The sequence below is a fragment of the Poecilia formosa genome, unplaced genomic scaffold (assembly GCF_000485575.1).
Source record: "Poecilia formosa unplaced genomic scaffold, Poecilia_formosa-5.1.2 Scaffold988, whole genome shotgun sequence".
Lineage (NCBI taxonomy): Eukaryota > Metazoa > Chordata > Actinopteri > Cyprinodontiformes > Poeciliidae > Poecilia > Poecilia formosa.
The window spans coordinates 21578-36375 of NW_006800927.1; the positions used below are offsets into that span (position 1 = coordinate 21578).

Genomic DNA, 14798 nt, shown 5'->3' on the forward strand with positions numbered 1-14798 from the left:
GAATTCTGTCTGATTAGAACTGAATCTTGTGTTTATTTCTGGATGGGATCAGATGTTTTCTGAGGGAGAGGACCAGTCTTGAGCTGCAGGGTTCCTCATCACCCTGTGGCTATTTCCCCTCATCTGCTACTCCCACTATGCATCTTGGGTAATTGCTAAGTCTTGTGTTCTGTAAGTGCAGTCCTCTCGCTATTCTTTTTTTTTTTTTTGACTTTCTCTGGATGTCCTCGACTTGTGTTCTCAGAAAAATAAAGCTGTTTAGCATAACTGCATTATTATTTTAGAGCGGCTAAGACAACATTTGTGTCATGCTGCTCAACATAATTTACCAACGAGTTTATGAAAAGTCTTGCTGATGGTTGTAAAATCAAAATTGTTCCTTGTTTTATTAATGCACAAGAGCAGTCAAAAGTATTCTTAGTCTAAAAACGATTAGCCTTTTATGTGTATTTTATTACTTCAATGATTTATGTCTTACGACTGAGACATTTTCAGCCAAAAGTTAACAAAGAGTTGCTTTTTTTTCAACTCATAATCTTTAACAATGCATCAGAAATCTTTTATATTCATAAAAAAACAACATATATATATATATATATATATATATATATATATAGTCTTTAAAATGTGAACACTTGCATCATTTTATAATTTCGTCTGTCTGATTAAATCATTTTAAAATACTAATTCAGGTGTCATGATCAGTTACTCGGTACTTGTGTAGCTTTATCTCAAAATAACTTTTTTTCTCTTACACACATAATTTCTTGGATGGCTGCTTTTTACTTGTGCTTGAGTAAAAATACATTGAAGTAATAATACTCATACAATTTTTACCCACCTTTGAATATCTCATCGTAAGTTTCACCTTGTACATGCATAAACATAAAATTCAAGGACTTTTTGTCCTGCGAGGGCATTTAGAGGCGGCGGTTGCTCAGATGACATTGACATTGACATAAGTAGAAATAAACAGATGATTTGAAAAGAACAGATATTCATTTGAGCCTTTCTGGTCATCATTGTAAAGTCTGAACCCGTCAGGTGCTCTTTACAGTCCGTGAGTCATGCCATCCCACATGCAGCTTCGCCTTTTGTAAACTTGTTCTGCTGTACTTATTTTGAGCTGAGAGCCGTCTGTCTTAAAAATGAATCAGAAATGTTTGGCATTTAGAGCTGGTTCTGTTATTCTGACAGTGTCGTGGAGATTAGAGCTTACATTGCATCACATAGCCCTCATTTGTGACTTTAAACGTGAATTCCTCTCTAGTGTTTCCCGTCATCTTATCCCGTAGGCTAAATGTATGAAGAAAACAGAGAGATGGGTGTGGAAGATGAGTGTTGATCCTGTCAGCTTGACTCGGATCCTGCTTTCTCCTCCCGCCATGTTTCTCTCTTTTTTGCCTGTCTGTATTCTCCTTATCACTTCTCCACTTTCCCCACCACATCCGATTCTCTGCTTCACCTATTGCTGCTCTCTCCTTTTTATATGATAGTTTTCTCAGTTTCTATCTTTGTCTCCGTTCTCCTTGTTCTCGATTTTAAACAAAGAACCCTTATCTCGGATTTTTGCTATCCCTCCCCCCTCCTACACATGCTGACGTCCTTTGCTGTTTTTATTTTACTTATGCCCCCTCCTGTTGCTTTTTGCAACTGCAGGTTCATGGGAAATAGGGATTGGTTCAACTTTGTCCTTTTTCCTCTCCCGTCCTTTTCTCGTTTTTTAGTGTTTTATTTATGTTTCATTGCTAACCGTTATTGAACTACCAAGCATTTCCTGCCTATTATGTATTAGTGATATATCATAATTGTTGTGCTTTGTAACTGGAACACAAAAAAATTTCTCAAGTGAGAGTAGCACTGCTTCAAGATGTTTTTTACTGAGATAAAATTAAAAAGCAGGTGTCCAAGAAATTAGTAAGAATAAAAGAGTATTTGGTAAAGCAGTTGCTTAGCTACTGAGTAACGTATGATCATAACACCTGATTTAATATTGTAAAAATGATTTAAACAAGAAAAAAAAATCAAAGATGTGTGCAAATTCTGGTATTTTAAAGACTAAAATGAAATAACTAATATAGCTGCAAAATACATTATAAGCAGAAAAGGACTGTTTCAAGTTTTTTTTTTTTTTGTTTAAAACTCAAAACAAATGGCAAAACAGTTTCAGCAAATTGAAAATAGCATGAGAACGATAAACAATAAACAGTAAAGCTCACTTTACCATGAACTGTGGGTCTGTGTCTAGTTGATTTGACTTATGGTTCAAACTTGTTTGTTCTTCGTTCAGTGAAGTGACTTGCAGTGGCTAGTGCACTAATTAAGAGTAGCGATACTTCATAATAACACTGTTCAACTAAAAATAAAAAGTGATTGTGTAGTAAAGCTACTCCTCAAAGTAAATGTAACCAACCAGAGGAACAACAGGATATTCTTCATCTACCGCCTCAAATTTCTCTTAACTTAGAACATATATAGTTTATTAAAGCTTTTATTTGAATTTTGAATGAATTGTGAAATATGAAATGAATTATCCTTTTACTGTGTCAAGATTGAGCCTGCTGTTGTAATAAAAAAGAGCAGTTCAAATTATGTTTTGCATATGTCATCTAGCATCACAGTCCTGTCTACATGTGATACAAGTTATGAAAACAAGTGACGATAAAGAAAATTAGCATTATTTGGCCAAATAATTGCAATGACTTACTTTATTTAAATATAAAACCCGTTTTTTCAATATGAAAGTTGCACTTTATGAAATTATTTGTCTGATCTGATTTAAGGACAGAAATTTGTGATTTTTTTTCTTTCTAGCACATCAGTTTTTAATGCTTAAAGTCCAAAAATGTTCATACCACTGGCAGATTTACCAAGGCAGCATTTGAATAGCAATGTTTTTAAACATGGGATAAAACTAAATATTCATATTTCCTCTAAAAAAAAAAGACCTTTCCTATACAAACTGACTAAAATACAGATGTTGTTTTTAGCAAAGCTTCACTCATTCTGTTGCAGATAATTACCTCAGGTAACTAGTTTTTTTTTTTGTTTTTTTTCCATGTTCAAACAATATTTTACGTTAATTTATAATTCCACACCGCCTTATATCACATGTATAGTTTTAGCCGTTCAGGTGCATGCTATAGTGGAGTAATTATTGATTTCCTCAGGAGCATATTGTACTTCTGTGCTTGTCAGCATGTAGGGAATTTTAAATGCTTGATTTAGTTTCTTTCAGTGCCTGCAGTCGTTGCAATGTATCAATAATTCTCTTAACTGCGGCCTAACATCACTGGCTCAGTGCAAGACAGTCACATTTACTTTTCTTCTTTGATTATTTGACTCCAATTTTAGCAGCAGATAAGATAAATTGTTTCTTATGATGTACTGAAAGTATAAATGTTTCTCAGCAAATCTAATTGTCTCATAAGACGTGCTGTGATGGATAATACATGAACTGAATGTGTTTAAATTGACAAGTTGGCCCAGAAAAAGTGAGAAAAAAAAAGACTGGTAGGAAAGTAATTTGGAGTTTGATATGTTCATCGAAAGGTTTCTTAAATTCAATATTTTTTGATAATTTCTCCTGAAACGGTTGTTTACAATAAGCAAGTTTGAATTCTGACTCGGCTTGTGTTTTCTTGTTACTGAGAATGTGTGAAAAAAGTTGTTACATTTGATTGAACACTATAATGTACAGCAATGTAGCGCAGCACAGAAATAGCCATTCACACACACATACTCGTATTTCTTTGGACCATAATCCCAAACGGCAATAATTCAAGTTGAAGCTCGGCTGCACTTTCCTTTATGAAAACCTGAGGCTGATGAAGCTCAGGTTGGTCTCCTATATATGTTTAGTTTTGAGGGTGATGAGAGTGGAAGGCGTTTACTATTTTTGGAAAGTGTCAGCCAGAGCTCACATGATTGGTTGGCAAGTCATTATTTTATAAATAGTCGTCGTCATATCCTGTAGAAAGTAGAGCAACCTCACAAAATCATTCCAGCAGTTTCTAACATAAGACTCTCTCTGCAGACCAGCACACTCTTCTATTATTCATTCATTTTTATTTTTTTTTTCTAAGAAACAGGCCATGGCCCTGGCCTGCACCTGCAATGCTTTTCACATCTAGTGCTGCCTAATGCATCTTCTGCTGCATGACTAATAAGAATGTAAAAATATAACCTGCACAACTGCATGAATATGCTTGTGCAAAAAACACAAAAGTGCAGATAGAGTGCTTCTTTATGTTTTACTGAAAAGACTAATACTGTATACTCAATAATCGCCCCACATTTTTGGATGATCTGCAGTTAAAGATAAGAAGATGTTCTCAATGTCTCTTCTTTTTTTATTTTGCTATTTCAACCAGAGGAAGGTACTATTAAGCAAGATACATCCACATCTCCATTTGCAATCTAGAACAGCTGACATTTAAATATCCGGAGCCACAGAAACGGCATTTCACTCTCAGGCTGCTGGTGAAGCTGTAATGCTGATGCCATTTATGAAGTGTGTAAGAGTGCTAATCTGATAGAGCGTTTTATATTCAACCCCCGCCTCCGCCATTAGGATGTCTGCACATGTGGAAACTCCTACTGAGAACAAAGAAGAGAGTGAAAAGGCTCCCCCTTGTGGCAAAATGCATACATTTCTGTCGCTTTTTGTGTGTTTGTTTGCCTTCAATTATTTAGCGTGTCGCCACTGTGAATGTTACACTGTCATGACTGGAACTATTATTGACTATCTGTGTGACTATTGATCCATAAATAGCAGGTTCTGTCCCATTTGCCCAGTGTGTCTGACTCAAACACAAACATCCCCACTGAATGGTGAGCATTTTTATTTATCAAATCCGGGATTGTGCTTTACTGAAAGATAGATTTCTTTCTAACCCAACCAAATACAGCCTGTTGGCTTCAGGGAGCATCTGAGAGATCACACAATAAAAAAAAGTGAAATACCCAATGGAAAAATTGGGTATTTGTAAATTGTTAAATATCCGTATTACATAAAATACATAAATAAATAAAATAAAGATAAATGTATTAATTATAATTCACTTGTGAGGGATAGGGATCAGCAAATAAGTGTTTTGTTTATGGTGTTGCTGCTCAGTGACATAAGGCAGGGTGTGGCGGAGGAGGATGCAAAGGGGGGCCTGAACGAGACTGCATATGCGTCACCATGAAAACAGGAGAGAGGATAGTGAATCAATTATGTGAGTGCGCAGTGAGGGGGTGTTTCAGATGGACCCTGCCTTTGATGCTGGGCAGAGATTTTTGCTTGAGTAAAGAGTCTATTAGAGTCACTATAATTCTGGATTTCCAATCAAATTTGATGATATTTACACCTTATTTTTTGCCTCATTTTTATTAGATTTGACTTCTGATGTCTTTTTTGTTGTTTATCTACCATAAGCCTGAGTTTGCCCTCTACCTTGTCCTTTAAGTTGGGCTTCACATTGTGTCTTCTCCCATCATTTTGTCTCCTGCTCTCACACAAACAACTGTAGTTCAGAAAAAAAATCATAATGGACACTAAGTGACTCTTGATAGTCTGATACAAATCCTAATAATTAAAGTAACTACGGCAATATATATACACCGACTTTTACCGGAAGTTATAAATAGATTACGGTGTGCATTTCTGATCATTAATGATCAGATGCGTTGTAACGTTTTCTTTCCATTCTCATCAGGAACAGTATTAAAATAGCACAGTGCTGGATATTTAAAGCATCTGGTTTTCTTTTTTTTTTCATAAAAATGTTAGCAATGTGTAAAGAGCATCAACATAATCACGCAGCAGGTGTAGCATACATGTTGTTTCACAGTAGAGTAACTAATTAAATGATTTTCTTTTTAGGCAACGTTCCATTACTTTCCAATAGAGTGAACAATGTGCCCCACTGTGGCCTTCAGTGTGTGTGTATATGTGTGACTGGATTTTGGGCATGCTCCATATTGCCTTGTCCTGATTTTTCATTTTGTTCCGGCACATGTTTCCATAGACACACCCCTGCCCTACTTACTCCAGAAATGAGAGGAGACAAGCACAGATTTGGAAATAAATGATTAAGTAGTAGTAGGATTAAACAGTATGGATGACTCGAATTTTATATTTCTCTTCAACTCTTTCAGGAAATATATTGAAGACAAAAGAGGATAAAGCTAACGTATAACTAGCCACATGTATTCTAACACTGTGTGTGTTTGACTAACAAAAAGTACATGTACATATCTCCCAATTTTTGCTGTATCTTTATTTTTCTATTACCTGCAATGTCTGCAAATTTATTTCTTTAGATCCTTCTTTATTCAGTAATAAAACCCTTTGCTTCTCATTACTTGAAACCTCTCCTAATTACATTTTTAATGATAGAAACACATTGTTGTTGTCACCTTGCAAATTTCTTCAGTTTTTGCTTTTTTTGTAAATTTACTTTAATGCTTCAGATTATCAAAGAAATTTAAATAAATAGACAAAGAAACCCCTAGTAAATGAAAAGTTCCCTTTTGAAATTATGATTTAATTCATTATGAAAAATAATGCTATCCGAACCAACCTGAGCCTATTTTGAAGAAACATCTGTTGTCTTATTAAATCATGACTAAATTGACTGAACCTTTTGAAGAGCTCAGATTCACAATGACGAAATAACTTAAAACGGAACCTGTCTTATAGGACAGACATTATGAGTCTCACTTGATCTTAAGAAATTTAAGAACAGATGAGAAATGAGATCAAACCGATCTGGACAAGAGTTTTCAGTTCACCACAGTGAGCAGAACCAATGTCCACAAATTGTAAAACAACAAGGAACGGGTGTGGGGCTTCTGAGAACTGAACAACCTGCTAAAATCATCACAGGAGGTCACAAAATAACTCAGAACAGCATGGAAGCACTTTGGGCCTCACTTCGGTCAGGTTCAGTGTTCACAGTAAAGAGTCTGGGTAAAGTGAGACTTGCTTTACCCAGACTCAAATTAAACTCAAAGCCTCATCTCACATTGACTGATTAAAAACATTTTGATGTTTTTTTTTTTTTTTTTTTTTTTCCCCCCCAAAGGTTTTGGGGGATTATCAATGAATTGACATGACAAAAGTGGAACTTGTTCAAACTTGCTAAAACCTAATGTAAACATCTGGTTCTTAAAGGACAGACAAGGAATTTAAATGTATAAATCGAGGCCATTTTATTAGCCTTTTATTAGAAGAAGATCTCTAAAAACAACTAACTGTGACTTGGAAGGAAATAGTAGTAGATAAAGCAGGACTTTTAAACAAGAATTATGATGCCCTCTTGTGTCAAAATGAGCTGTATTATTTCAGACTGAAAAATACTGCCAATATTTCAACATGTGATTGCTGGACAACTTCTGCAAGGCAATGTGGGGCTCAGAGGTGCAGTGGGTGGGGGGATGGCAGGATGCAAAGGTCAGGCTCTCTCAGGGTCTGCAGGGATGAGAACAAACCTATTTTTGCTACACTGCTGTATCAGTAAATATGCTACAGTAGTGTTACATTACCAATGTATGAGCAACCCAGGGCTTGTGTCTGCTTGGTGAAAGTATATATATATATATCTTTTTTTCCACAAGTGTTACTATGATGCGATAAGATTTATTAATTGAAATGAAAGTTTTATTAAAGTACACAACAGGAAACATTGTAAGTAGCTTCACAATCTTGCATGCTGTTTTTTGTATCCCTATTGCTGTGAAAGACAAACTAACAGCTTTCTGCGTGAGTGTGGGTGTGTGAGAGTGTTTGGGGAAAAAAAAAAACACATCCATGATGGAGTTGCTATGGAGATGAGACAGCAGTGCACAAGAAGAGAGGAAGCAGAAAAGGGGGAGGACTGGCCTCTGAGCACATTCAGATGGCACCCTTCCCCCCCATCCACAGACATCAACGTGAACGATACAGTAGAGACGCCCATGAAGTCCAGATTTACTCGCACTTGTGCACACAGCTGACAGCTTTGCAAACAGCCATTGAGGAAATCATCAGACAGAAGTGACGGAACACATTTAGCTACTAAATGTGGTGGAAGCTGATCAATAATGCAGGGAAAACGCCTAAACTGACTGACTGCCTTCGCCCCCTGCAGCCCCCGCCCCTCTGTTACCACGCATCACCCTCTTTGGTCCCATCCCTTGTGATGCTTCCGGAAGAGTGAAACATGTTTAAAGGAGCAGGCGCAGACGGTTATCATGCATGACTACCATGAATGAAATATTGTATAGTTTTACTAAAACACAACTTATGCACTATTATGTATTAATTGTAGGATATGAACTATCAACAATGAATTAAGTAGTCATTTGTTAAACAAATGTTTTTAGTAAATAAAGCATTAGGGAAAATACACATTCATGTGCATTTAGGAATAAAATAAATCCATACAGTTTTATTATAGTGAAGCATTTCATGTTGATTATTTTTGTGCGGCTGTTTCCCCAGACGAGCTTTAACTCAGGAGGAAAGGATCTGAAGGTCGAACAGGAATGCTCTCTGACGCAAACCCAGTTTGACTAAAGTTGATTGCAGTACTCTTTGATCTTATGTAAAGTACTAAATTTATGTGGAGTTGAATCACAAACTAATTTGCATGCGTGTTCTGTTCTACATTTTATTTTGTGTTCTTTAGTAAATGTTTCTTTTTTCCCAAGACAGATTGTGTTGTAAATTGTCTCTGAAGAAAAAAAAAATGTTTAAAAGTTGTCAGAAGAGCAAGCAAAAATGTTTTGTTACAATCACATTTTTAAATTATGCCTTGTCCTAATGGTGCTGAATATGTCTGGCTGTGCGTGTGTCGTGCTTTTATTAGAAAGATAATCCAGGGACAAACTCTGTGAGAAGCGTGCAGTGTAATTGTGACCTACAAACACATGACTCACTGAAATTCAAGTACAATATAGACTTTTACATTTAACTTTATGTTTGTTCAAACTTATCTAAATATTATGTCTCTAACTCGGGTTTGTTACTCTAATTGTCATTGACACGTCTGGAAATTTAAACACATAAACCATAAGAGATTATTATTATTAAAACTGGTTTTGAATACATGACTTTGGCTGTAAGATGATTAGAAATGTTTTCAAATCAAATAATGCTTCCTTAGGAATGGAAATGGGACACGAGTTACTGAATCGGGCATCTAATCCCAGGATTACATAGTGGAGAATCTGCATAAGCGCATGACTGCTGTCTCTGTGGAGATGCAGGGGAAATGTGGAAATATCCCAAAAATAATCAGAGCAAACTGTGGAGATAATTCACTAAAACAATTTGGCGCAGAGTAAAAGATAATTGTTGCTGTAAATAGATTGAGAGAAGAAAAAAATGGATGTCTCTACTGATGCAAAATGGGAAGAAGCTATATTTGTTTAAATGCCTTACTGAAAAAATATAGTGCTGATTGATGTGTAAATAGGAAAACGGACATAGTACATAGTACGGACGGATGATAGTACTCACAAGTGTAATAATAAATACAAAGTCAAATTTATTTATATAGCCCTTTAAAATCATGTACAACTGCACCAAAGTGCTGTACAAAAACAATACTAAAATAATTTGATGAAAAGAAAAGGAGACAATATTACAAGAAAAGAAAAAAAAATCATGTATAGTGTTAAAATAATATATGTATTGATAAGTTAAAAAAAAATCAAAACTGAAGAGCTACAGTATCAGGCCTTAATTAAATGCCAAAGAATAAAAATGAGTTTTGAGAAGCAATTAATATACAATAAGATTAGTTTTCTAAGGTGAAATTGTGCAAAAAAAGAAAGAAAAAAAATCATTCATTGCCATATAGTTACTTGAGCTGCACCTTGTGGTAGTAACATTGTTGTCAGATGGGTTTTGATAAAGCACATAATACTTGATTGAATTGTTAAAACAAATAATGTGTTGCCTGTAGTTCTGCTCCTTCTCCACCTGGCGTCGCTGATGATCCATCAAAGGCAGCTGCTAATTTTTTATAGATATAAGCATAAGCCCCTCCTGTTTTCAGACGGTTATGTTCTCATTCTTTGTTACAGAGACATTGAGGAGACACTGGACGTTACTAACATTAAGCTCAATGCGACTACTATCATCCTTTGTGTTAAATATCCGTTTTGGTTTTGAATTCCTTCTACATTCTTCATTCACATTGGAGAGAAATGGCTCTTTCTTGTGGCTGGAGCAGCTTTGGGATGTATTTCTACCTTTTTTTACTCTGCTGCTGGCAATCGGTGACTGGGCAGCTCTCATATTCCGTTCCAGAGGAGGTGATCCCAGGGACACCGATTGGAAATCTCGCCAAGGATTTAAACCTCAGCACACAACAGCTGGAATCTCGCATGTTTCAGATTGTTGCAGGATCGAAGAAAAAATTATTTGAGGTAAACCTCAAGACAGGTTTTCTTTATGTCAGTGAGAGAATAGATAGAGAAGAGCTTTGCTCGGAGGAGCGCAGATGCTCACTTAAAGTAGAAGCTGTGATAAATAATCCGTTAAAGATTTATCATATTGACGTGGAAATTTTAGATGTAAATGACAATTCTCCGTCCTTTGACACCACTCTGCAGAATTTGTACATTGCCGAGAACACTTTACCGGGAGTCAAATTTGCATTATCTGAAGCAACTGATGCAGACATAGGAAAAAACGGGGTCAATACTTACAAATTAAGTCTGAATGGACATTTTTCTTTGGCTGTGCACAAAACGGATGACAGTGTGTCTGCAGAGTTGGTGTTGCAGAAGGCATTAGACCGCGAAAAGCAAGCTGTAATCACCATGACGCTGACTGCATTAGACGGTGGGACTCCTCCTAAATCTGGCGCCTCGCAAATTATCGTTAATGTGCTGGATATCAACGATAACATTCCCGTATTCAGCCAAGCACTGTATAAAACTAACATTACCGAAAATACCCAGATAGAAACAACAGTGATCACTGTGAGCGCCACCGATGCTGACGACAACCTGAACGGTGAGATTGTGTATTCGTTGAGAAGCAAAGATCAGAAACACATATTGGATATGTTTGTAATAGAACCACAAACTGGTATTATTAAGGTAAAAGGTAATATTGATTTTGAGGATAGAAAAGCATTTGAGATACGTGTAGAGGCCAGTGATAAAGGGCAGCCATCCATGTCTGCTCACAGCAAAGTGCTGGTAGAAGTGTTGGACCTAAATGATAACGTTCCGGAAATCACCGTCACTTCATTGCATCACACTGTGAAAGAGGACGCGGCTGCGGGCATCGTGGTTGCACTTGTTTCAGTTCTTGATAAAGATAGTGGAAAAAATGGTGACATGAGGGTCGAAATTAAAAATGATGTACCATTTAAACTGGAAACAAACTACAAAAATTATTATTCATTGTTAGTGGACGGGCCACTCGATAGGGAGCAGGTCTCTAATTACAACATTACAATAGTTGCTAATGATAAAGGAATCCCCCAACTTTCAAGTACAACTATAGTTCCTATAATTGTTTCTGATGCAAATGATAACGCGCCTCTGTTTTCAGAGGATGAAATTAATGTGTCCCTCAGGGAAAACAGCGCAGTGGGAACCATACTCAAAAGAGTTACTGCGACTGATGCTGACTATGAGCAAAACAGTAAGGTGAGCTATTCATTTTTACAAAGTGTCGGTAGCATATTACCACTATCCACTCTGGTGAATATTAATTCTGAGACAGGGGATATAATTAGCCTTCAGTCTTTTAACCATGAAGAGTTAAAAACGTTTCAGTTTAAAGTTCAGGCTACAGATGCTGGTGTTCCTCCGCTCAGCAGCAACGTGACTGTTAATGTTTTTATCTTGGATGAAAATGATAATAATCCAAACATTTTAGCTCCTTACTCTGAGCACGGCTCTGTTAACAGTGAGACCATCCCTTATTCTGCTGAAGCGGGATACTTTGTAGCAAAGATCAGGGCTGTGGACGCAGATTCTGGATACAATGCGCTGCTTTCTTATCACCTGTCAGAGCCCAAAGGAAACAACCTATTCAGGATCGGAACCAGCACCGGAGAAATCAGGACTAAGAGGAGAATGAGCGACAATGACCTGAAAACTCATCCACTGGTGGTGTTAGTTTCTGATAATGGAGAACCTTCTCTGTCAGCCACCGTTTCTATTGATGTTATGGTGGTTGAAACCACAGCTGATGTCCAGACTCAGTTCAGACATGTGCCTATAAAGGAGGACAACTTCTCTGATTTGAACTTGTATCTACTGATCGCCATCGTGTCAGTGTCTGTGATCTTTCTGCTGAGTCTCATCAGTTTAATAGCTGTCAGATGCCACAGGACAGACAGTGATTTCAGCAGGTACAGCGCCCCCATGATCACCACCCACCCTGACGGGAGCTGGTCTTACTCTAAAGCTACTCAGCAGTATGACGTGTGTTTCAGCTCAGACACACTGAAGAGTGACGTAGTGGTTTTCCCCGCCCCGTTTCCACCTGTAGATGCTGAACTGATCAGTATTGACGGAGGAGACACTTTTACAAGAACTCAGACTTTACCTAACAAAGATAAGGTAAGATGTTTATATTACCTACAGTTGTTGCAACTGAAACTTCCAAAGCTAAGTATGAAACATGAAATGTAGAAAATACATGTCTTTGACTATTTTGTTAAAATACACTGCTGCGTGGGTCAAAAGAACTATGTTGTTTTTTTAGATAGGATATGATAGTTACTGAGAATTATGTCGTTGTCCATGGTGCTGAATTTAAATGATAAGCGAAAAATCTGTCTTTTGTCGTAACGATCAGGCAAAAACATTGGTTCGTTTACTGTCATTGCGCATCATAAAGGATGGAAATCACTTTTAATGGCATTAGGGTGGGTTCGTATAACAGTTTATCTGGATCTTTTTATTATTATTTTTTTCACAAAAGGGAAACTATTCTTAACCCTTCAAGTAGCTGCTTTTTCTTTTAATGAAAATGTACCTCTTATTAATGATTTTTTTTCCCTGTCAGGAAAGTAGTTATTTCAAACAGCCACATGAGGACGTCCTAGACCGTCACATGATGTCTGTTGTTTGTTTCAGGCCCCTCCCAAATTCATAGGATGATATTTCCTCAGTGCTTTGTTACAAAGAGTCACAAGTAGACGGAAACCCTTTTGCTCATTCCCCTTCCCAAAGCTCTCTGTTTTGATACCTTAAGACGAACATGAACTATCCAAAATATTAAATGGAGATTACAGTCCACATGATCATTTCCAGAACTGGATAGAAATATGCCAACGGGACGGTTACGCGGACCTTTTAGGATCTATTTGCTCTTTGTCATTTTGGAATGCTGCTGGAAACTGGGATATGGACAGCTCTCTTACTCTGTATCTGAGGAGGTAAATCCGGGTACGTCTGTGGGAAATCTCGCAAGAGATTTAAATCTTAACGTACTTGACTTGGAGGCACGCACGTTTCAGATTGTCAGCGGACCGAAGAGAAAATATTTCGACATAAATCTGAAAACGGGCAGCCTTTATGTCACGGAAAGAATCGACCGAGAGGAGCTTTGTGCAAAAGCTGAGAAATGTGTTGTTAATGTGGAGGCTGTTGTTAACAGTCCGCTAAAACTGTATCGATTGGCGATAAACATTATTGATATAAATGATAATGCGCCATATTTTTCTGAAACGCTGCAGTCTCTCAATATAGCAGAGAGTACAGCACCAGGTGGGAAATTTGGATTTGTGGGCGCATCAGACCTTGACGTCGGAAAGAACAGCGTTAGCACATACAAGCTAAGTCGAAATGATTATTTCTCCTTAGAGATCCACAAAGGTGAAGACAGTGTGTCGGCCGAGCTTGTGCTTCTGAAAGCTCTGGACCGAGAACAACAGCCGGCCATCAAACTTACTGTGACCGCTGTGGATGGTGGAAATCCACCAAAGTCAGGAACAGCAAACATTATTGTCAGTATTTTAGATATCAATGACAACTCTCCAGTTTTCAGTAGTTCCTTGTATAAGACGAGAATATCTGAGAACGTATCAGTAGGTAGCACGGTCATAGTATTGACAGCAGTAGATGCAGATGATGGAATGAATGCCGAAATAGAATATTATTTAAGAACTAAAGGTCAAGATCGGATTTTAGATCTTTTCCAGATTGACGCTAAAACAGGTGCACTTCTAGTCAAAGGAAATATTGACTACGAAGAAAGCCCCGCCTTTGAAATTCATGCTGAGGCAAGTGACAAAGGCCACCCTCCAATGTCTGCTCATTGTAAAGTGCTGGTAGAAGTGGTGGATTTGAATGATAACGCTCCTGAGATCAGTGTGACATCGCTGTTAAACACAGTGAAAGAGGACGCACAAGTAGGTACAGCTATAGCTCTTGTTTCTGTGGTGGATAAAGATAGCGGGAAGAACGGGGAAGTAAAAGCTGTTATTATGAATAAAACCCCGTTTAAATTGGAAACGAATTACAAAAATTCTTACTCGTTAGTAGTGAATAGGCTGCTTGATAGAGAGATTGTTGCCGAATACAATATAACTATGGTGGCAACTGATGGGGGCATCCCATCATTGTCCAGCACGAATACTGTTAATATTCAAGTATTTGATGTTAACGATAATCCACCACGATTCTCTGAACCACTAATAAATATTTACTTAAGAGAGAATAGTGCGGTGGGAACAGTTATTAAAATTGTTACGGCAGTTGATGCTGATATTGATAATAATGGTAAGGTGAGCTACTCTCTTTTACAAACCAGCACTGATCCACTGAGTTCAGCTAAACTTGTTAATATTAAT

The 14798-nt window shown here is 37.3% G+C and overlaps 2 protein-coding genes across 2 annotated transcripts in view; both read left to right on the forward strand.

The window, feature by feature from the left end:
* Positions 1–9939: 9939 nt before the first annotated feature.
* On the forward strand, positions 9940–12658 carry LOC103132302 (protocadherin alpha-8-like). Its single transcript, XM_016667307.1, has one exon. It carries the CDS (start codon positions 10183–10185, stop codon positions 12631–12633), a length of 2451 nt encoding a protein of 816 aa, XP_016522793.1. The 5' UTR covers positions 9940–10182; the 3' UTR covers positions 12634–12658.
* A 32-nt stretch (positions 12659–12690) lies between these two features.
* LOC103132303 (protocadherin alpha-8-like) overlaps positions 12691–14798 on the forward strand; it is a 7346-nt gene continuing 5238 nt past the window's right edge. Inside the window, exon 1 of the mRNA XM_016667305.1 lies at positions 12691–14037. Coding sequence (XP_016522791.1) covers positions 13272–14037 — 766 coding nt within the window. The 5' untranslated portion in view covers positions 12691–13271. The remainder of the gene's footprint in view (positions 14038–14798) is intronic.